General features: G+C 47.5%; 2 protein-coding genes across 11 annotated transcripts in view; one reads left to right on the top strand and one right to left on the bottom strand.

Moving 5' to 3' along the window:
* The window catches only part of MTX3 (metaxin 3), a 40,057-nt gene extending 26,593 nt beyond the window's left edge, over positions 1-13,464 (bottom strand). For all 3 annotated transcript variants that reach the window (XM_056541595.1, XM_056541594.1, XM_056541593.1), the window contains exons 1-2: positions 13,243-13,464; positions 3,944-4,013 (exon numbers count right to left, since the gene is read on the bottom strand). In XM_056541595.1, coding sequence (XP_056397570.1) covers positions 3,944-4,013; positions 13,243-13,311 — 139 coding nt within the window. In that variant the 5' untranslated portion in view covers positions 13,312-13,464. The remainder of the gene's footprint in view (positions 1-3,943; positions 4,014-13,242) is intronic.
* Positions 13,331-23,082, top strand: part of THBS4 (thrombospondin 4) — a 127,305-nt gene continuing 117,553 nt past the window's right edge. For 4 of the 8 annotated variants that reach the window (XM_056541589.1, XM_056541585.1, XM_056541591.1 and 1 more), the window contains exon 1: positions 13,550-13,683. The gene's annotated coding sequence lies outside the window, so the exon portion shown is untranslated. Of the gene's footprint in view, positions 13,475-13,547; positions 13,684-15,806; positions 15,828-23,082 lie in introns of those variants that run through there. The other 4 variants (XM_056541588.1, XM_056541587.1, XM_056541586.1 and 1 more) reach the window with 3 other exon arrangements.

Here is a 23,082-nt window from a genome sequence, read left to right as displayed (position 1 = left end):
TTCCAGCAGGACAATGACCCCAAACATATGTCAAAAAGCACCCAGAAATGGATGGAAAAAGTGCTGGAGAGTTCTGAAGTGGGCAACAATGAGTCCAGATCTAAATCCCATTGAACACCTGTGGAGAGATCTTAAAATTGCTGTTGGGAAAAGGCGCCTTCCAATAAGCGAGACCTGGAGCAGTTTGCAAAGGAAGAGTGGTCCAACATTCCGGCTGAGAAGTGTAAGAAGCTTATTGATGGTTATAGAAAGCGACTGATTTCAGTTATTTTTTCCAAAGGGTGTGCAACCAAATATTAAGTTAAGAGTGCCAATAATTTTGTCCAGCCCATTTTTGGAGTTTGGTGTGACATTATGTCCAATTTGCTTTTTTTCTTCCCTTTTTTAGTTTAGTTCCAATGCACACAAAGTGAATAAACATGTGTATAGCAAAACATGAATTACAGCAATCCTCTTCTGTGAAAAATACTTAAATGGGCACTGTCATGAAGTAAAAAAATTGATATGTTGTAGTACTTAAGTACTACAACATATCTCTAATATACTTTAATTAAAAAAAGTGATTTTTAACAAGTTTAAAATCACTTAAATTCGGACACTAGGGGTCGCCCTCCTAGTGGCCGAATGCATTCGGCAGTGACGTCACTACTGAATTTCGACTCATTTAAGCCTGGCAATGAGTCAAAATTCAGGCACTGTGGTGCTCGCTTCCGCCTGTCAGGCGAGAGCGAGCACGCTGATAGCTGGGGCTGCGCGCATTGGCCAGCTCCACTGGCCTCGCGCACGATACCCTGTCCCTGTGCCCACGTGCGCGATCGCTACCATCACTGCTAGCGGGGTCCCTGTGCCCACTAGCGGTGTCACAAGAATGCCGAGCGTGGCTCTGTTCCCCGTCCCTGTCAGCTCTCAGGGTACGGGAACAGATTTAAAAGCCTCACGTGCAGCTAATGTAGTATTGCGCATGTGCAGTACTACGCAAATAGTGTAGGGCTAACACCAGGCTCCTAGCGCTGCCTACGTTAGCCCTACACTATTTGCGTAATGCTATTTGCGTAGTGCTGCGCAGTACTACGTTAGCCGTGCGCGAGGCTTTTAAATCTATTCCTGTACCCTGAGAGCTGACAGGGACGGGGAACAGAGCTGCGCTCGGCATTCTTGTGACACCGCTAGTGGGCACAGGGACCTCGCTAGCGGTGATGGTAGCGCTCGCAGGAGGCATTCTTGTGACACTATGACACTAGACAATAGGGTGCCTCCAGCTGTTTCACAACTACAATTCTCAGCATGGCCTGACAGCTAATAGCAATCATGGCATGGTGGGAGTTGTAGTTGGGAAACAGCTGGAGGCACCCTATTAGACTATCTGAGGGCAGAAGCAAGCGCCCAGCAAGGCGTCAGTGACGTCTCGCCTGTTGGGAAGGGCTGCTTCCTACCCTGCTTTATAGAGCAGATTTAGAAGCACTAAATCTGCTCTATTAAAGCGATTAAAACATTTTTTGAAGCCAGGTAGGGGGTTAGGGCTAGATTACTACTAGGTAGGGACATATTAGATTATATATTACTTGTTGGGAGCTACCCTTTAATTTTCAAGGAAAATTTCAGGGGTGCCAACATTTACAGCCATGACTGTAGATGGAAACGAGTAAGCGCTTGTCTTGGATTTGATATCGCTTTTTATTGTTCTATATTTGTATTCACTTTTTACATTGTTTAGTAAAGTTTTGGACTGCACCATTCCTTCTGTTGCTGTTTAAAGTATTTGTCCTGGGATCCGGCCCAGGCGCTATGCACCCATATATCTCCACATTGCTTGAACTACTACTCCTATGGTGGTGAGCTGACCCTGCTTTCTTTGTTCTTATAAGCCTCTTTATACTGGATTATAACACAGCAATGTGCCATGACTTGTAGTCTGGAATAAGGACATCAAAATGGCCCGGCGGGTATAATCAGCGTATAGGGCACGTGTTCTAGATAATGCTTATGGCATCTGTTTTAAGAGTCAAAACTACAGACCCTTCTATTGTGAAAGAGGTTACACAATCCCCTAAATCCCCTATCACCCAAAGAAAACTATTAGTAAGCGTTCTTTCCGCAGTCAGTAATGTCTATGTGAGTGGGATAGTGGAATATCACCGTATATATACTGGTAATGTTATCCAGAACTTGTATATAGATTAAATATGCAACGACCCGAGAATGCAATGTTTATTCTCTCTTCATGTGTTCTTCATTATGCCATATTCTACATTACCTTTGTGTATTCAGCTAGGACATAAGTTCATAACTTTTCTGATGATGTCTCTCAACATCCCCCCCCCCCCCCCCCCCCCAAGAGTCACTGTCATTTTATAAAAGGGTAACTATAATGTTGTTGTAGCAGCAGGATACACGCTCGATCTCCCAGCAACTCTGCAGCCGCGGCAACAATATTATACTTACCCTTTAAACTGACAATTTATTCATAGAGCGGGTCCAGACTAGACTAGTGTTTTCCAACCAGGGTGCCTCCAGCTGTTGCAAAACTACAACTCTCAGCATGCCCGGACAGCCTTTGGCTGTCCGGGCATGCTGAGAGTTGTAGTTTTGCATCAGCTGGAGGCACCCTGGTTGGGAAGTACTGGTCCAGACCATGAAACCTCACCAATATCTGAAACCATTAACCCTGCTGTGTACTGGGTCTCTTCAGCTATTGTCATGCCGCTGGGCTCTGTCCTGTTCAGGGTCCATTCGGCACCACAAACAAGTAAGCTGACTGGCCCTTTTGAACAAGCGACACCACAGGGTCACAACGGATCCCATTGACTTGAATGGGTTCCTTCAGGGATCCAAAAATAAAAAAAAGGCGCTTCTCCCAATAAAAGGTTTTCTTTATTCCATCAAGGTAGATATAAAAGATTAAAAAGCACTTTCAACGAGTTTCTAGCTCGGACCGAGCTCTTTATGAAGACGTGCCGGGCACGTCTTGATAAAGAGCTCGGTCCGAGCTAGAAACGCGTTGAAAGTGCTTTTTAATCTTTTATATCTACCTTGAAGGAATAAAGAAAACCTTTTATTGGGAGAAGCGCCTGTTTTTTGGACAAATTCTTTCTTTTTTTTGCTACCAAGTTTCATCTCTGTCTGCCGACTCCCCTGGAGGATCGGGTGCTCCAAGGCTGCTGACCCGCGATCTGATGAGCTGTTATAGATGTTGTGCTCTAAGCATAACGCATTCCGGTGAGCATAATATTATTGCCAACATTGCCTGAATTTTTAATGGTATTTCACTAGGATCGTGCTCCTCTTGTCTTTTTTGTCTCTATAGTACATTAAAAATTTAAATAAGACCTGTAGTATTTTTTTCCTCCACTCAACTCCCGTAGTTCCGACAGACTAGCTGACAGAGCTCCTTTTACCAGAGCAGTGTGAACAAGCCACTGGAAAACATTTTTCTTTAAATCAACTCGTGCCAGAAAGTTCAACAGATTTGTAAATTACTGATTTAAAAATCGTAATCCTTCCAGTACTTATCAGCTGCTGTACGCTCCACAAGAAGTTATTTTCTTTTTGAATTTCTGACCACGGTGCTCTCTGCTGACACCTCTGTCCATGTCAGCAACTGTCCAGAGCAGGATAGGTTTGCTATGGGGATTTGCTCCTGCTCTGGACAGTTCCTAAAATGGACAGTGGTGTCAGCAGAGAGCACTGTGGTCAGACAAAGTAAATCCAAAAAGAAAAGAACTTCCTGTGGAGCATACAGCAGCTGATAAGTACTGGAAGGGTTAAGATTTTTAAATGAAGTTATTTACAAATCTGTTTAGCTTTCTGTCACCAGTTGATTTAAAACAAAAGGTTTTCCAGCGGAGTACCGCTTTAACAGATGGCTCGCTCTAGCTGTTTTCTGCACAATTCCCCACTATCTTTTTTATAGCAGTCTGCACAATTTTAAGAATTTTGGAAACACCTTGTGAACTGGTCCAGGTATGATCCACAGGATTCAATGTAAGCCGGGCACCACCAAATTTTGCATATGCCTGGAAAATATAGAAATTCATAAATAAGTAAATAGCATTAGTGTTTACAGTCAACCTCAATAGAAATAAAAGTGGAAAGCCCCCAATTCACTTCCTAGATTTATAGTGGGCAACTGGCTGTATGTGTGGTAGTCTCCCTCAGGACCATGAGGGATAGAGAAGCCTTATGTTACGCAACCTATTCACTTCATGAACGGGTTTAGTATTTTTTTCTTCAGGTTAAAAATGTTTTGCACCTCTGTCTTTGTATACATCCTACCCAAGTGTTCGCAGAAAAAATATCTATAGTGATAAAGCAGCTTCCTCTAGGAAAGTCACTAGTTGTGCATCCATTCACATGGAGGAAGCCATTCACCAATCTGCACCTTTTAGCCCCTCAGCTGCCCCTAAATTTCCCTTATGTCTCGCCTTACCCGCCAGTGCCCTATTGAAGATCCTGCGGCCGAGCTCCAGCACTGAGACCCCTGGAGTGCAGTCCAGAAGCCGATGCCGCTTTCTTGTTCTCAACGTCTCTGGTCACAAGAAGCCTACAGTCCTGACATCGTGGGAGCCCCCACCCCCTTTCTTCCTGCAGTGACAGATCTTCCTGGTGCAGGGGGGACCGCCATCAGTAAGGTCTTTGTACTGCTCATTCTCTCCTGCAGCAAGGTTCAAAGGTTAACCCTTCAGGAGCTGTTCCTTCTCTGTTCTCCCCTGTTAACTCTTAGTTGCTGTCCCTATGCACTTACCCTTTGTTAACCCTTTAGGTGCTTTCTGTTTGCTCATACCCTGTTAACCCTTCAGGTGCTGTCCCTCCACTCATACCCTCTGTTAACCCTTCCTGCGCTGTCCCCTCTCATTTCCCCCCATTATTTCCTCACAATGAGGTCCCCACTTCCTCCTGTCCTCCCTGGATAGAAGTCCCTTCATTCTTTGCATGGGCAATCGGAGAACTTCAGAATTGGATCCGAAACAGATCCAGATCAATGATGGGTAATATCTTCATGATCTCTACAGGACTGGATGCTGTTTACAGCTACGTTCACACACTGGCCTTTTACTGCACATTTTCAACAACTTTTTTATATTAACATTATTTTTTATTCAACGATTACAGAAAAAAAATACAAGTTCTTACAAATACAATACAACGAGTTACAAATACATATGCATTTATTTGGTGCTATTATAACTCACCCCACCCTCCTCAACAACTTATTTAAAATACATCCAATTGGTATAGGTCACAGCAAAAAGTATGCAGACTCCCAGTTTCAAAAAGGCTGTGGTCTTTATTTAGGTCATCAGCATTGCTGATGACCTAAATAAAGACCACAGCCTTTTTGAAACTGGGAGTCTGCATACTTTTTGCTGTGACCTATACCAATTGGATGTTCTGTATCTGGACTGGTTATCCGGATGGTCACGGGCATAAGAGCAGGGACTAGTGCTGTCTTCCTCCTTGGACTTATTTAAAATACATTTATTTATTTTGGGCAGAAACACTGCACATTTCCCGCAACTGATCTGCAGCTGTGTCGGAGGCTCTGGCGTAATTAAAAATTCAGTGATTGGGGGACGTAACAGGCAGCGGAGAGAGCCCTCGGGTAGGGGATACTTTGCCCTGAACTGACAAGATTTTCTGCGGTGGTGTAGGGGGAGGGGGGGGGGGCTTGGGAGGGCTGGGTGGTAGCATAGCAGGCAGCGGGGACAGTGTTTGGGGGAACTGCAGCAGTGGGGGCCATAGCATAATGTGTTCCCTACATCCCGCTGTCTGCAGTGAGAGTGCTAGGGGATCGGGGGCATGGAGAGACAGAGGGGACAGTAGTGGAATATGTCTGCTTCATCCCCGCTGTCCACAGTTAAAGTGCTAGGCTTGTGGGGGATGGAGGGACAGTGTGGAGCAGCGCCAGACTCATTCCGTTTTGGGCCCTCGCAGTACCCTGGCTACTTCTGTCCATATCTTTCCCGCTGTCAGACCGGAGAGGAGAAGCGGGGAATGTGACACTTGTCCCCGCAGTGCTATGTAACCTGTCCCCTGCAGTGCTATCCCTAGCTGACAACCACAGCACTATCTCCACAGAGGGGAATATGTGAAGTGTCCTCCACAGCGCCTTAGGTGGAGATCGGGGGGTACAGAAGCAAAAGTAACGTGTCAACGGCTGCGCAATGTATCCCCGCTTGGGATACGTGTCAGTTGTCTCCCCCACAGTGCAGCGCTTCTGTCTCCCGATCTGAGTGTGGAGATCGGGGGAACAGACACAGAGAAATGTGCCCGAGCAGCACTGTGTCTGGACTAGTCCCCTGCAGCGCTGATTATGAATTGTCCCCCACAGTGCTTCTGTCCCCCCCAATCCCTGAGAGTAGTGATCAATAGTACAAAAGCGAAAGTAACCTGTCACCAGCAGCACGATGTATCCCGCTGGGAATACATGTCAGTTATCTCCCCTGCAGCGCAGCGCTTCTGTCCCCCGATCCTCGAGTGTTGAGATTAGGGGTACAGAAACAGATAAATGTGCCCTGTAGAAGCAACTTGTGTGCCCGAGCAAGGTGCGATCATAGCGGGAAGACAGTGTGCTTCCTCCCACTGTGAGCCTACTAATAGTGGGACACAAGCTGACAGCGGGAGGTTTTTTCCTCCCGCTGTGAGCCCTGCGCCCGCTTGTGTCCCGCTAGCGCGATCACGATCCCCATAGTGGGGACTGAATGAAACCGCAGCCGCAGCGCTTGTGCTATCACAGCAAGAAACCTTCTCCTGCTGTGGTAGCCGAACTCACACTGAAGAGAAAGGTGTTAGACACACAATATATGTGGTTACATGGCCCCCCCAACAATTAATGGTAGGGGGCGATGTGCGCATGACAGCCAATGGTGCTGTCTTAGTCCAGCACTGAAAAGTGCTGAGTCATCTATCACCTTCTATTACAAATCACAGAATTTTTCGTTACATAGTGACTTTAGGGGGCGTGTTGACCCCCGCTTTGTGCCGTGGTCAACACACTTCATTCATGTGGAAAGCCAGGGCGCTGGGTGGGAGATTGTGGGGGGGGGGGGGGGGGGGTCCCACAATAGGGGATATGTTTTTTAATACTGGACTACTCCTTTAAAATAGCTCCTGACAGACATTATAGAGACTAGGGATGTCCTGATACAGATACTAGTATCGGTATCGCGGCCGATACTGGCCATTTCCATGGTATCGGGGACTCGTGCAATGAACCTGATACCATGTCCGATACCTGCTGCCGCTCCGCTGCCCAGTGTACTGTAGAAAACTGTGTCTTGAAGCGTTCTGTGTCCCGATCTTCACTAACACCGGTCCTCCCGTCTGCATCATTGCGATCGATGGAGGAGCATGTGACACACACGTCACTCCTCCTCCTCTGCGCCCAGCATAACGCTACGGAGGAAGCAGAGTGACGTGTATGTCACATGCTCCTCCATAGATCGCCATGATGCGACGGGAGGACGGAGCAGCAGCAGCCGACAGAGGACAGCTGCAGGTGAGCTGTCTACAAGGGTGAGGGCTGCGGTCTACAGGGGGGCCCTACTGATGTCTAAAGGGGGCCCTGCTGTCTAAAGGGGGGAGGGGGGGTCCCTGCTAGCTGTCTAAAGGGGGTCCCTGCTAGCTGTCTAAAGGGGGGTGGGTCCCTGCTAATGTCTACAGGGGGTCCCTGCTAATGTCTACAGGGGGTCCCTGCTAATGTCTAAAGGGGGGGTCCCTGCTAATTGTCTAAAGGGGGGTCCCTGCTAGCTGTCTAAAGGGGGGTCCCTGCTAGCTGTCTAAAGGGGGGTCCCTGCTAGCTGTCTACAGGGGGGCCCTGCCAATTTCTAAAGGGGGGGCCCTGCCAATTTCTAAAGGGGGGGCCCTGCCAATTTCTAAAGGGGGGGCCCTGCTAATTTCTAAAGGGGGGGGCCCTGCTGATGTCTAAAGTGGGATACTCCCTACTATTAAAGGCAATCTTACAGCAGAGTCACCTGCACTAACTTGAATGTATGGGTAGATAGGTCAGGTGACCCGGTTTCTACCACTGCTCACCATGTGGTCATCGGTCTCACCGCCAATGCAAATTCCCTGTTCTGTCCAATGGAGAAGAGAGAAATCTTGGCTCATAATACAGCACCCGCCTCCATTGTACACAACAAGGAACCCACATATCATACGGTAAACAGCGCCAGAAACCGCGTCACCCTGCTGTCAGATTCCCTATAAAAATATAAGTACTCGTACTTGGTATCGGCAAGTACTAGAATTAAAGTATCGGTACTCGTACTCGGTCTTAAAAAAATGGTATCGGGACATCCCTAATAGAGACCACACTTCAGGTGACAGGGATCTATACTAGATGATTACAGAATGTGAATTCTCACTAATAATAAATGTGGTTGTGCATAGTCTGACTGCGGACTTACAAGGCTGTGAAAGAAAAGAACTGAAAAAGTAGCTGCGAAAGAGAAAGGGACACTGGACACTTAGATCGGTTTATATTTTCAAATGGTTTTTTTTTGACAATATGAATAGCCCCACATTGTTCTAGACAGCTTTGTGTCAGGGAACTGTTATAGACTGGAGTTATAGACCTCACGTTACACAAGGCATCAAATCAGATTTAACGTTATCCGAGAACAAGGATCCAACTTTATAAAACCGAAAGAGAGAAGAAAACAAAACATGACATGAATATGTCCTAGAAAACCTAAGCAATTCCACCAGACCCTCTGCACCGCCCGTACCTTACAAGACCAACAAACCACAAGGAACTGGATGTAATTTTAGGTCTCAGTGATACATTTGGTTGAACACTGTTTATACAATTATAATGTCTTGCTATTTTTTTACCTATTTTATTTTATTTGTATTTATTTTTTTACTTTACAATTTCCCCCAGAAATTCACAATTACAAATGTCCTTGCCCAGCTCTCTCCTCTCATACACTAGTCTGCAACAAAACAGTCTATAAATAGCCATTCCATCATATATTTGTTGTTATATCTGTTCACACTTTTAGGAGTTTATGTCAGCCTTTCCAAAATCTTTGGTGCAGTATTCTACACTATTCTTGCTGTTGAAAATACCTCATGAATTCCATGCTATACATACACACAGTATTCTGCTCCAGTTCCATGTCAACTACAAGTTGAGCACGAATTGAAAGAATGGCAGAATTTCCTGACAAATGTATTTACAGCAGTTTTTTACCAGTTTTATTTATTTTATTTTTTTACAGCATTTGTGAGTCGGTTTTCAGTCATAATTTTAGCCCCCTTTTTTTTCTGAACCAATCAGATCGCTTCTTTCCTTTATGAAAAGGCCTCTGAAAAATAAAAGAAGCAATCTGATTGGTTGCTATGGGTAACTGCACCACTTCTCCTCTAAACAGGTGTTGATAAAATTTCCCCTAATGTGTGTTTGTGTGGACGAGGAAATGATTGTTTTATTATTAGTAAAAATAAATACATAATTGATTGAATAAATAAACAACCATAAATACATAAATAAATAATTGATTTATTGATTAAATAAATAGGAAAAAAAATAAATGAAAAAACCCTGTATTTAAACAAATGTTTCCCAACCAGGGGGTCTCTAGCTGTTGCAAAACTACAACTCACTGCAAGCCCGGACAACCTTTGGCTGTCCGGGCATGCTGGGAGTTGTAGTTCTGCAACAGCTAGAGGCCCCCTGGTTGGGAAACACTGATCTGCATCTTTAATCTTTGCTGCTTGTTTTTTTATTGGAAAGCAGAGAGTGTCATATGGATGCAACCAGGGCCCACAGACTTTCGCTCGTTCATCTTTTCGATGAAAGCCAAGCAAAGACGACGGCGCACAGTGTTCAGTCACAAAAAAAAAATGGAAGGGATATATTATCAGCTGTAGATCTGCGCAATGTCCACAGTGTTGTATTTTTTAATTTTTTTAAATATGCATAATGTCCCAAAAAATCCACAGTGGCAAATGTGCCCCAATATAATACAGTATCGTAGCTGGTATGTTTGCCATGTGTCTGAGGCCTGGCACTGAATCTGTTACCAGATCTGCCATACAAAAGGTTTCTACAGAGCGACATACAGTATAATGTAATGAAAGAGGAAACAATGAACAGCACCAGCTAACACCAAACACGTAAAGTGTACAACAAACATCATAATCATATCAACTCTCCTATCTGCACAACGCTGTGAGCGTCTCCGACTGGGAATATATACAACACCGCACACGGCACGTCTTCTACATTCCTCCCATGCACCATCACACTGCGTCAGGCCTGGACGAACTGGACATATCGATACAGGACTGGTAGAGAACGTAGAACAAAGATCATGGACGACTACCATTTCATAAAGGAGTGTTTTTTCAAACAGTGTGTCTCCAGCTGTTGCAAAAAGAACAACTCCCAGAATGCCCAGACATGCTGGGAGTTGTAGTGTTGTTGACTGCTAAGACCAGTAAACCAGACATAAGGTCTTGGCCACTTGGTGGTTCCTTACCCTGCAATCGGATGTCCACTCCCTGTTGTTAGGGGAATTCTGTCTCTAGTAACAGACCAGGACTGCTAAGAGAGTGTTTTGTGCAGGAGAGGGGGGCCTGGGCTGTTACCTACAATTTATGAACCTGTATGTCTCCCCTGGAGGGCCCACACTGTGTCTGAAAGGTAAATTAAGGCTTTTCTCTGACCACCCATAAAGCTCTGGGCAGCTGTGAGGAGAAGATGAGGAAACTAAAAACTAACACAATTTACTGTGACAGGGGAAAATGAGGGGACACTAATGACTGTGGCACAGTTAATATGAGCAGACACTAGTGACCGCGACACATGGGGAGAGATGAGGGGACACTTATGACTGACTGACAAAGGAAGGGATGAGGGGACACTAATGACTATAACACAGGGAGAGATGAGGGGACACTAATGACTGTGGCACAGTTAATATGAGCAGACACTAGTGGCTGTGACTCATGGGGAAAGAGGAGACACCTATAACTGTGACACATAGGGAAAAATGAGGGAAATTTAATGACTGTGACACAGGGGGAGATGAGAGGACACTAATGACTATGACACAGGAAGGGACGAGGGGACATTAATGACTATGACACAGGAAGGGATGAGGGGACACTAATGACTAACACAGGGAGAGATGAGGGGACACTAATGACTGTGACACGGAGAGATGAGGGGACACTAATGACTGTGACACGGAGAGATGAGGGGACACTAATGACTGTGACACAGGGAGAGATGAGGGGACACTAATGACTGTGACACAGGCAGAGATGAGGGGACACAAAGGACTATGACACATGGGTAGAGATGAGGGGACACTAATGACTGACACAGGGAGAGATGAGGGGACACTAATGACTGTGACACAGGAAGGGATGAGGGGACACTAAGGACTATGACACATGGGTAGAGATGAGGGGACACTAATGACTGTGACACAGGAAGGGATGAGGGGACACTAATGACTGTGACACAGGAAGGGATGAGGGGACACTAAAAACTATGACAAACTGAGACAATGTCCGCCTGGAAAACACGGGCAGACAATCCACAAATAGTGGGGACCAGCTGGAACATGATGATGCTAGAAACAATCCGAAATGCACCATCTCCATAGACAGCAATGCATTTCTGAGTGGATTCAGCCAAAAGAATTGATATGTCCATACTTTTAGCAGAGGCCGGAATCAGGATATCAGTGGCAGATTTTTCAGCCACAGAAATTCTGGAGCGTGCAGAGTACAGCAGAATCGCCTTGAAAGCAATAGGATTCTGCTGCAATGGAATTTCCGAGCGGAATCTTTACAACGGATGGCCCTGGCCTAAGGGAAAGAAAGTCCCTGTGTGTGTACTCCTGGGAAACAGTCCAGCTCTGGATGAGAGTAAGAAATAGCTATGTACCATGGAGGGGACTCTCAGTGCTTCAATAACAGCAGTGAGGACACTAAAATTACCTTGTCCCCATAATGAACAAACAACAACAACAACAAAACAGTACAGGTAAACATATAGGCAAAGATTTATCAAGACCTGTGCAGAGGAAACATTGCCCAGCTGCCCATAGCAACCAATCAGATCGCTTCTTTTATTTTTCACAGGCTTTTTTTTTTTTAAAGAAATGAAAGAAGCGATCTGATTGGGCAACTCAAAAACTTTTCCTCTAGACAGGTTTTGATAAATCTCCCCCATATTGTGTAAAACTAGAGTTTTCCTTTAATCTCTCTCTAAATCTTGTACTACACAGGAACATGTGTGAACCCTGCAGATGATCTTGCAATAACAGCAAACTTTCTACATTGACATTCATTAAAGGGGTACTCCACCCCTAGACATCTTATCCCCTATCCAAAGGATAGGGAATAAGATGTCTGATCTCGGGGGTCCCGCCGTCACGCCCCCTCCCATAGAATTGCATTGAAGGGGCGGGGTGTGACGTCACCTGGGGGCGGAGTCATGACCTCACGATCTTCCGTCCCCGTGGTCGGGAGCCAGACCCTCCAGTGCTTCCAGAGCAGTAACAGGTGGTGCTGTATGCTATATTGCGGGGGTCCCCAGTGGTGGGACCCCCGCGATCAGACATCTTATCTCCTATCCTTTGGATAGGGGATAAGATGTCTAGGGGTGGAGTACCCCTTTAAGGCGGAAGTGGTGGCTTTAACACATTAGTGATTGTGATTGAGCCCTCACCTCCATATAGCCCAATTCTGAGAGCACCACACGCTTTTTATTACCATCATGTGCCTTAAAGGGATCATCCAATATTAGAAAAGCGCTGCTTTCTAAAACAAAAAACAGCACCCCTCCTGTCTACAGGTTGTGTCTGGTATTGCAGCTCGACTATAATGAAGAGAAATAGGACTAAGCTGCAGACTACATACAACCTGTAGACAAGAGATTTTTTTCCAGCCATAAGATATTCCTCAAGTCATGTGACCGTCACAGCCAATCAGGGTCAGTCATGGTGAAACTCGGTCCACAACGATGACGTAACATTACAATGCAGCGACCGGCTACCAGTCACATGATCAAACGTAATGTTACGAGATGTTATGGAGACAAAACACCACTAAGGCTAAAGATTAGCAGCTGATGGTCATTTTAATTTTGATGGAAAATCCCTATAAAGTCTCCATGTAGATGGCGAGATGGCGTCATGCACGTTTATGACCAGTATACACAGGGATGATGCACCTGACCACACAGCCGGCTCTGCTACATCTGCAGGGGACACCCGCTCTTACCAGCACAACCAGGCTTTCAGGGTGCACGGAGGGAAGCCCCCAGTCACCACCCCAACACCTCAGCTCCATCACAGGGAGTCCCCGGGGCAAACCGGCCACAGCAACCGAGCGTCGGTCCGGAATTTCCTACCGGAGACTCAACCTCACACAACGGCCATCCCCGAAGTGGGCGGAGCCGCGCGTCAATACAGAGCGACAGTATGCCCCGCCCACTACGGGGCAAGCCGCTGAGGTAAACATTTCTATGCGTTTCTGCACACTTGCCCCGCCCACCACCAGGTCGACCGCGCCCATTAAATGCGTTTAACTCCATCAACCCCACCCACTACCTTGCTTGCACCGCCCAGCTCGATGACGCCGTTTTGGTAGCCTCTTCCCGAGTCTAGTGCAGTGTCCGGGCATGCTGGGAGTAGTAGTTTTGCTGCAGGTGGAACGCCACAGGTTGGGAACACTAGTCTAGTATGTTTTAGATCAGTGTTTCCCAACCAGGGTGTCTCCAGCTGTTGCAAAACCGTAACTCCCATTATGCCGGTTGCCTGGGCATGCTCGTAATTGTAGCTTTGCAACAGCTGTAGGCACCCTAGTTGGGAAACACTGTACTAGGTTACTCTATTAAGCTATTTAACCATTTGAGTGCTGTGGAGTATGTTTTATATTCTTAGGATAGGGTCACACGGAACAGATCCGCAGCATATTTTACAGACTCTACAATGTGCCTCCAGCTGTGCCTGCCTGATCGTAGTGGCGGTCCGACGATACGAGCAGAAACACTGGGATCTGCGAGTCGCCGCACACATGCGCAGTGTACTCACAGACATCTCGGCCACTCTCTGAGCTAGGCCGAGAGAAGCCGCAATGTGTGCGAGTACACTGCGCATGTGCGTGGCGACTCGCAGAACACTAGTGGGGAGATTTATCAAAACCTGTGCAGAGGAAGAGTAGTGCAGTTGCCCATAGCAACCAGTCAAATCGCTTCTTTTCATTTTTAAAAAGGCCTGTGAAAAATCAAATCAAGCTGATGGGTTACCATGGGCAAATGCACAGGTTTTGATATACATCCCCTTGTGTGTCTGCTCATAGCTGCAGATTGCCATTATAAGCAGGCACAGCTGGAGGCACACTGTAGGGTCTCTAGAACAGTAAGCACAGAGAATATCCATTCGGCACTGCGGCTTCACAACTGCTGGAGATACATGGACTAGGGCGTGTAGTTGGTTCTTGCTTCTAAAGTGTAGGTGGTGCTCTGGCTAGTAGCAATGCTCAACAGGTTCACAATGTTCATATGCAGCAAAGAAATGAATGAAAGGCGGCTACTCACCAATTACTTCTTTCTTCAAGCTTTTATTGCAGCAGCATACTACTCACATAATAGATGGGGGTGTACAAAGGGAAGAGCAGGGGGTACAGAGGCGACAAGCTCAGTTTCGCACACTCAAGTGCTTCGTCCGGCCATATGGTCGGACGAAGCACCGGAGTGTGCGAAACGGAGCTTGTCGTCTCTGTACCCCCCTGCTCTTCCATTTGTACTCCCGCGTCTATTATGTGAGTATTATGCTGCTGCAATAAAAGCTTGAAGAAAGAAGTAATTGGTGAGTGGCCGCCTTTCATTCATTTCTTTGCTGCATATGAACACTTTAGGGTCTGTCGGCGCTTCCACAGTGTTCCATGTGACCCTACCCTAAAAGAGAACTGATCATAAGTGTCACCAGCACTAACTTGTTGGTACAGGCAGGTAGTGTGGGTGACACTGATGATAACCCTACTTACCCCCGATACATTGTCTCGTTCGTCCGTAATTTTCTTTATTCCGGTTGCAGGCTTGGTACACAGCATGAGCACGCTGGCATCACCACTGGAAGAGCAGTGAGACTATGATACTCTCTGCCACATGATGTTGTGATGGTTGACTCAATAAAGTTCAAAGTTGGCCATCACAAGCTCTTCTCTAAAAAGAGAGAGGCCCCCACAAACCATTCCCTTCTGGGCTAAAAGGCACTTACAAGGGTCAGGGATTAACCTCTTCAGGACACAGGGCGTATGGATACGCCCTGCATTCCGAGTCCTTAAGGACCGAGGGCGTATCCATATGCCCGTGGGAAATCCGGTCCCCACCGCTAGCCGGTTGGGGACCGGAGCCGGATGCCTGCTGAAATCATTCAGCAGGCACCCCGGCACATCGCCCAGGGGGGTCCTGAGACCCCCCCCCCCCCCATGTCGGCGATCGGAGAAAATCGCATGTTAATTCAGACATGCGATTTTCTCCAATTCCGGGCTGATCGGGTCTCTGGTTACCCGATCACCCGGAAAATAGGGCTGATCGGAGCTGTCAGCCTAAGGGATAGGAGTGAGGTCTTAAAGCTGCGATCTCCTCCTATCCCCTACCATTAGCAGAACGGAGTTCTGACCAATGGCAGCGCAGGACAGGGGGTTGGCAACCTGACCATGGCAACCCCCCCCCCCCCCGCCCCCGTTCTGCCCGCTCCTGGATGTCGAGGGGATCTGGGAAGAAGATGGAGGCTGTACCTGCAGGAGAAGATGCCTGGGGACCTGGGATCTTCGCTGGAGCCTGCTGGATCCTTGCTCAGGTAGGGAATCGACGGTGGGGGAGGGGGGGGGAATTGAAAGTGAAAGCAAAACGATCTTTACTGTGGCAACCACTAGGAAGGCCAAACTGCAACTCCCAGCATGCCCAGACAGCCAAAGGCTGTCTGGGCATCCTGGGAGTTGTAGTTTTGCAACATCTGGAGGGTCACAGTTTGGAGACCACTGTTACAGTGGTGCCCAAACGGTAGCCCACCAGATGTTGCCAAACTTCAACTCTCAGCATGCCTAGATTACCCAGGCATGCTGGGAGTTGTAGTTCTGTAACATCTGTCCCTTCAGATTTAGCAATTTTCATGACATTTTTGAAAATTGCTGCTCTACTTTGAAGCCCTCACATTTTTTCAAAAAGCTAAAATATGTTCATTTTATGATGCCAACATAAAGTGGACATATTGTATTTGTGAAGAAAAATTTAATTTATTTGGAATATCCATTTTCCTTACAAGTAGAGAGCTTCAAAGTTAGAAAAATGCAAAATGTTCAAAATTTTCATGAAATTTTGGGATTTTTCACCAAAAAAGGATACAAGTAACGCCGGAAATTTACCACCAAAATAAAGTAGAATATGTCATGAAAAAATTATCTCAGAAACAGAATATTCGGTAAAAGCGCTTTCGCGTTATTAATTCGTAAAGTGACGGTGGTCAGAATTGCGAAAAAGGGCTCAGTCCTTAAGGTGAAAAAGGGCTGCATCCTTAAGGGGTTAAAGGACATGTCCGCTGTTCACTTTTCTTATTGTATCCGTTCCGGGCTGCAAAGAAAAAAGAAAACACACTTTCTCTTGCCTGCCTACGCTCCCCTGGTGCTCCGGTACAGGTGTTTGGTCCCGGGGCTGTATTCTTCTTACTTCCTGTTAGCCCGGCACGCCACACGGAGCTTCAGCCTATCACTGGCCGCTGCGATGTCCCGCCTCGGCCAGTGATAGGCTGAAGCTCCATGTGACGTGCCGGGCTAACAGGAAGTAAGTAAACACCTGTACCGGAGCTCCGGGGGCGCATAGGCAGGCAAGAGAAAGCTTCTTTTCTTATTTATTAATTTTTTTTGCAGCCCGGAACGGATACAATAAGAAAAGTGAGCACCAGACATGTCCTTTAATGTCCCTCATTTGCCAAAGCTTAGGGGGAAACCAACCTGCCTCCAGCATTAACCTGGGCCTTTCCAAGTTTTCTCCAAACTGGTTGGCATCCCTAAAACGGGACCTGGGGTTGCAGGGAGGTGAGAAACCTAATAGCCACACATACCTACCCTAGATCTTCAGGATGGGCAATCCTAGTTAAATCCAACGAAGAAAAAGTGCAAATGTGTCACCCAAAAAAAAAAAAAAAAAAGTGCACGAGGATGCGGTCAATCGCAAGCCCTTCTCCGAAAGGAGAGAGGCCTCCTAACAAGCTTGCCCTTCCCCTCTGGGCAAAAGGTCACCTGCAGGGTTCCAGGTTCTATGTTTCTTTTTGCCAAAGCTACTAAGGGACCACTAGTGCTCCTGACATCAACCAAGGCGTTAACAGGGTATCAGCCTAGGGAGCCTCATACAGTTGGCATCCCTGCCAAAGCAGAGAGGTGAGGAACCCAATGGCCACACACCAGGGCTGCCGGACTGGGACCAAAAATAGGCCAGGGCATTTTAGAATAGGCAGCCCATTTTGGTCATGGGTGTGGCTATGAGGAGGCGAAGCTACAAATGGGAGAGGCCAGATGTTAATCATAGGGTACATAGGGTACATAACAGAAAAAAATGTATACAGTATATTATATATACATGCTATACAGGCTATGGTCACACGGTGTATTTTAGCCGTATTTAATTTTAAAATATGCGTCCACAAAAATCGCAAAAAGAATTGTGTCTGTATTTTTTATGTGCTTTATGTAAGTGTATGCGAAAGTAATCGTCTGTGCACACAATATGTAAAAAGGACATATATTTTACAGCCGTTGAAGTGACATGTCACAAATGCAAAAAAAAAGTCCACTTTTTTATAGACTTACATAAAATAAAGCACATAAACGTTAAAACTACTGATTTAATATTTCTACAAGTTTGTGTACATATTATTATAATGAAATAAAAATAAATAAAAAATATTTCATGATAAAAAAAATCCTGTATATTAAGATCAATATTACCAGTAATATCAGTATACAATGAGGAATATTATCACTATACATATTACCATCATACTGTTACTGATCAAATCCTGTATACTGAGACCAATATTACCAATAATACCAGTATACAAATAGGAATATTATCACCATAAATATTACCATTATAGTGTTACTCACCAAATCCTGTATACTGAGACCAATAAAAATAATACCAGTGTAACGTCTGCGCTCCGGCCAGACATGCTGGCCGTGAGCACTCGCCTGTCTTGTCCCCGATGCCAGCAGGGCTGGGATTCGCATTGCGAGACCCACCCGCATGCGAATCCCGGCCCGTCACTCACCTCTGCCCTCTGCTGTCTTGTCCGTACTCCCTCAGGTCCTGTGCACGTGCCCCCGCCTCCTAGGGCGCACGTGCGCCGGAGCTCTCTGATTCAAAGGGCCAGTATGCCCTTAATTATTGTTTGCACCTCACCTATAAGAACCTGCATCTCCCTCACACCCCTGCCGGATCTTTGTTGCCTTTGTGCCTGAGAGAAAGCTATTGTGTTTCCTGTGTTCCTGGTTATCCATGTACCTGATCCTTGTTCCGTGACCAGACCCCGCTATTGTGCCACCTGCCCTGACCTTCGGCTATCCTGACCATGTCTTGTCTTATCCTTCTGTACCATGCTTCATCCCAGCAACCTGTGTGGATGAGTTGTGCCAGGGGTAGCGTCATGGATGCCGCCTGCCACAGCAAGACCATCCTGCTTTGCGGCAGGCTCTGTTGAAAACGTCATCATCCACACAAGCACAGAGGATCCACCACCTGCCGTGACCCTAACAACCAGTATACAAGGAGGAATATTATCACCATACATATTAACATCATACTATTACTGACAAAATCCTGTATACTGAGACCAATATTACCAACAATACCAGTATACAAGAAGGAATATTATCACCATATATATATTGCCATCATACTGTTACTAACCAAATCCTGTATACTGAGACCAATATTACCAATAATATAGTATATAAGGAGCAATATTATCATTATATCATGTTGTAGTCAGTGAAGTCAGTGTATAGCAGCAGTGTTCTGAGCGTCACACTATTCTACAACAACGTTAAACTTCTATCTTATAGTGGTACCTCCAAGTCTGTGCTCGCTGCCGGCTCTCTCACCCTCCTTGTGTCAATGGCAGCTCTGACAGGCAGTGGTCAGCGAAGCACACTAAAATGGCATGGTGAGTGAAAGTGTAGCATATGTCTGAGTGACTTCTCCAGCAGAATAGTGAGTACAGCTCTGGAGTATAATTGGGAATATAACTCAGGATCAGTACAGGATAAGTAACATAATGTATGTACACAGTGACCCCACCAGCAGAATAGAGAGCACAGCTCTGGATAATAATACAGGATATAACTCAGGATCAGTACAGGATAAGTAATGCAATGTATGTACACAGTGACCTCACTAGCAGAATAGTGAGTACAGCTCTGGAGTGCTGACCAATTAGTTGCGGGTGTGGTCGTGCTTCAGCTGTGCTGTGTGTGTCTGCTGTGTCTCCTGAGCTCCAGGGATTTCCACCTGTTCCACCTGGGGCCTGCTTCCTCCTCCCCAGGGAGGGAGTGGGTTTCCAGGCATGAGTGAGGGAGGCGAGGCCCAGGCTTCTGCTCCTCGGAATAGGCCGCAGGGGAGCAGTAGAAGCCAGCAAGCGGCCGGAACATCGGAGGATTTGGGGGTGAGGCGTTCCACCAGGAGTCGCAGCAATGCTGCTCCAACTCCCCCCACAGAGGCGAAAAACTCCAAGGTGGGATCCTCCCTGGGAAAGCTGGGTGCTGCCAGTGGAAAGCTGGGTTCGTCCGGAAGAAGGCAGAGTACTCACGGAGGTGAAGCCGACCTCAGTGAGGAAGGCTGGGGAGTGCTGAGGACCCGGGAGTCTATTTCCACCTATACCTCCCGGGTAAAAAGTCACCTCCGTGAGTATGAAGACGCCTGTAAGGCCATCAGGAGGCTCCGAGAGGAACTGCGGTGTGCCCGTGCCAGAGCCAAGGTATCTCCTAAACGGAAAAAAACTGAGATCAAGGCAGAGATAAAAAGACTTATGGCTGACATGCAAGTTTTGGAGGAGAGGAGAGCAGCATTACTGGAGAAGAGTGGTCCATTTAAAGAAAAATTGGAAAATGAGGAGCGCTTCAGGGTGACAGAAGAAGAAAAAAATAAAAGGTTGATGGGGCTGCAACCTGAGAGCCAGGTGGATGATGCGGAGGAGATGGAGGAAGAACTACAGCCAGATCCACCTGGTGGCCTGCGGCAACAGCAGCAGGCCCCGTACAGTGGGCCCCCTGCACAGCAGCCAGCAGTATCACCTGCCGACTCAGGGGAGGACAGTGACAGCAGCTACCAGGGAGGGGCGCTAATGGCCCAGATCCGCATGCTGGAATCCCCAGTGTGTCCTCAGAACCTGGTGTTTGGAGATGAGCTCCCAAATGAGGCACCTGGGGATAAGAAGAAAAAGAAGGCCAAGCCAAAGCAGCAAGAAGTGGTGAGTTACATCTACACCCCCCTCCCTGTAAATCCTGAGTCGGCCGCAGGGTCAGCTCATTGTGCAAGCCCCGTTACCCAGCCCAGCCCGTGTTCTGTGGTGGACTCGGTGCAAAGGTGCGGGGAGAGTACAGATACTAAAAGGGCGCAGAGCTCCATGCCTGTTTGCAGTAGCAGGGATGGAGCAGAGAAGGCATCGGCCGCAAGGCCGTACAGTGAGGGCGGCTCAGCGGTGGGCAGAGAGGCAGACTCCGGGGCTGTAGTTCGCTCCCCTGTGCGAGAGGGGGGTGACTCAGTGCCGGAGGTAGTAAAGGGCATAACAGACACTCCCAAAAGTGAAGAAAAACGTTTGTTTTGCATTGGTGCCGCTGATCCCATTGATCAGCGGCGCCATGAAAAGACTGGAGATGATGCTGATGAGGCGGAGGGCACTAATAAGAACAGGGCTGGGGCCTCCTCTAGACCGGGCAAGCATGCTGCCCGGTCCCTTAAAGGGCCAGCGGAGGTTGTCCCAGCCCCAGTGCCCCGTGATGCTGAGGCAAAACAGGAAAAAACATCATCATCATCATCATCATCATCCTCTTTTCCCGGATTTGCTATTTCTGGTCCAGCCAGTGTGAATGAGAAGGTAAATGGGGGTACGGGGTGTATGACTGGGGAGAGGATGGAGGTTAATGTTATTGGAGAAGGTGATTTTGCTGTTGCTGTAATTGGGGGTGGTGGTGATGGGACTACAGATGAGGCTATTGGAAACAATGTTGTTGGGGGAAGTGCTAATGTTGTTATTGGGGGTGGTGGGGATGTTGTCATTAGAAGTGGTGTAGGTGTAGGGTCTGGTCCGGTTGCCCCCCCAGTGGTGACAGATCATAGGAGTTATGCCAATGTCACTGCTGGGGGAAGTAGAATACTTTCCTCGTCTCCTGACTCTAGGGACGGTTTATTGCAGCGACGTCTCCTGGAAGCTCTGAAAAAGGGGGAAAGGTCGATTAATGTAGAGGGTAGAGCAGTTGATCTGTCCTTCTGGATAGAGAGACACGGTCTCTCTGCCTTCCGAGAGGAAAGAGGGGGCGATACTGTGTGGTCCCTCCCAACAGCCGGGGCAGGTAGTAACCGTAGGAATGTGGTCCGTCTTCGGTGGCAGGGCGAAGATACGTGTCCTTCAAGGACCAAAGTGGTTGAGCTCTTGCTAAAGATGGGCTTCAAGGCAGTTGATATCTTTGCCTTGATACATCCCTACGGTGCTCCTGAATTCGATATCAGTTTTGTTCGGCCAGAGGGGCTTGAGCTTTTCTGGTCGAATTATGAATTGGTAAAGAATGAGCCCGGCTGGCGAGACTTTGCCGTACAGGCATTGTCTCGTCAAAACGAAATCAAGAGAGTGACCGTTTTGACCCGTAACGAATCACTCTCTTGTGTTGACATTATCACCTGGTTAGGACGGTATGGCGAGGTAATGGGGGTCCCGCAGAAGAACAGGGACGAGTTTGGCATCTGGTCAGGAGCCTGGACGTTTTTGGTAAAACTTAAGCGTTCAGGAAATACAGTTACCCATATTCCATCCTCTGCCTTTCTCGGCAGGGATCGTATCCAGATTTTCTACCGGGGTCAGCCGAAGCTCTGTCACAGATGTGGTGACCCCACACACTTCAGTGCAAACTGTACGGTGCAGAAATGTGCCTTGTGTGGGGGTGTAGGCCATCTTGCCGCATCTTGTGCAGAGATTAGGTGTCACCTGTGTGGTGACTTAGGTCACCCATTCAGTCGTTGCCCTCGTTCTTTCGCTAATGCGGTCTTGTCCCCAGCGGGTGAAGATCACGAGCCGGAATCTGCTGGGGAGGGGACTAGCAGGGGTGGAGGAACTGAGGGGTCAGTGAGGAACAGCAAGAGAAAGACACCAGCCCAACTAAGACGTCTTGATAAACGCCAAAGGGATAGGGTGATGGGGAAAGCCCGGGTTACTGGGACGACCTCTCATTCTGTCCCAGAGGCCAACCTTGCTGCTGAGACCCCGAGGGATGGCGAGCTGAATGAGGAGGTCAGGAGGATCCAGAATGAGGAAGGTGCCATCTCCTCAGATAGCGTGGAGGAGGATGATATGGGATGGCAGAAGGAGACACGAAAGCGGGGTACAAGTAAAAAAAAAAAGGGAGATTTGAGATCTTCTCCCACCCTGGTCCAGGTGCCAAAGGAAGGCAAAACTGACTCCCCTCTGGTTGGCCTTTCCAATCGATTCCGACCCCTCAGGGACATCTCTTCCTCTTCTTCGGAAGGGGAGGATGAGGGGGAGGTGGCAGAGGGGCTTCCAGGGGGTGCCGAGTCCTCTTCCCCTGGGGAGGTTATGTCCTCGGGGGAAGGGACTGGCCTAGAATCCGGAGACGAGGAAAGTAAAACGACGTCTGGTGAGATGGACACTTCTATTTCTCTAAAGAGGGTGAAGAGTTCTTCTGATGTGGAGGGTGAGAAGGGGAGTGGGAAAAAGAAAGCTGTCTAACTCAATCACCCTTGATGGCGGCACCCTCTCCGTTGACTCTGGCATCCATTAATGTTGCCAGCATTAAGTCAGATACAGCTCGATTTGCGGCCTATGATTTTTT

Source organism: Hyla sarda, chromosome 1 (genome assembly GCF_029499605.1).
Source record: "Hyla sarda isolate aHylSar1 chromosome 1, aHylSar1.hap1, whole genome shotgun sequence".
In the NCBI taxonomy this organism is placed as follows: domain Eukaryota; kingdom Metazoa; phylum Chordata; class Amphibia; order Anura; family Hylidae; genus Hyla; species Hyla sarda.
The sequence above is the reverse complement of the archived record's forward strand: the minus strand, read 5'-3'. Positions and strand labels throughout refer to the sequence as shown.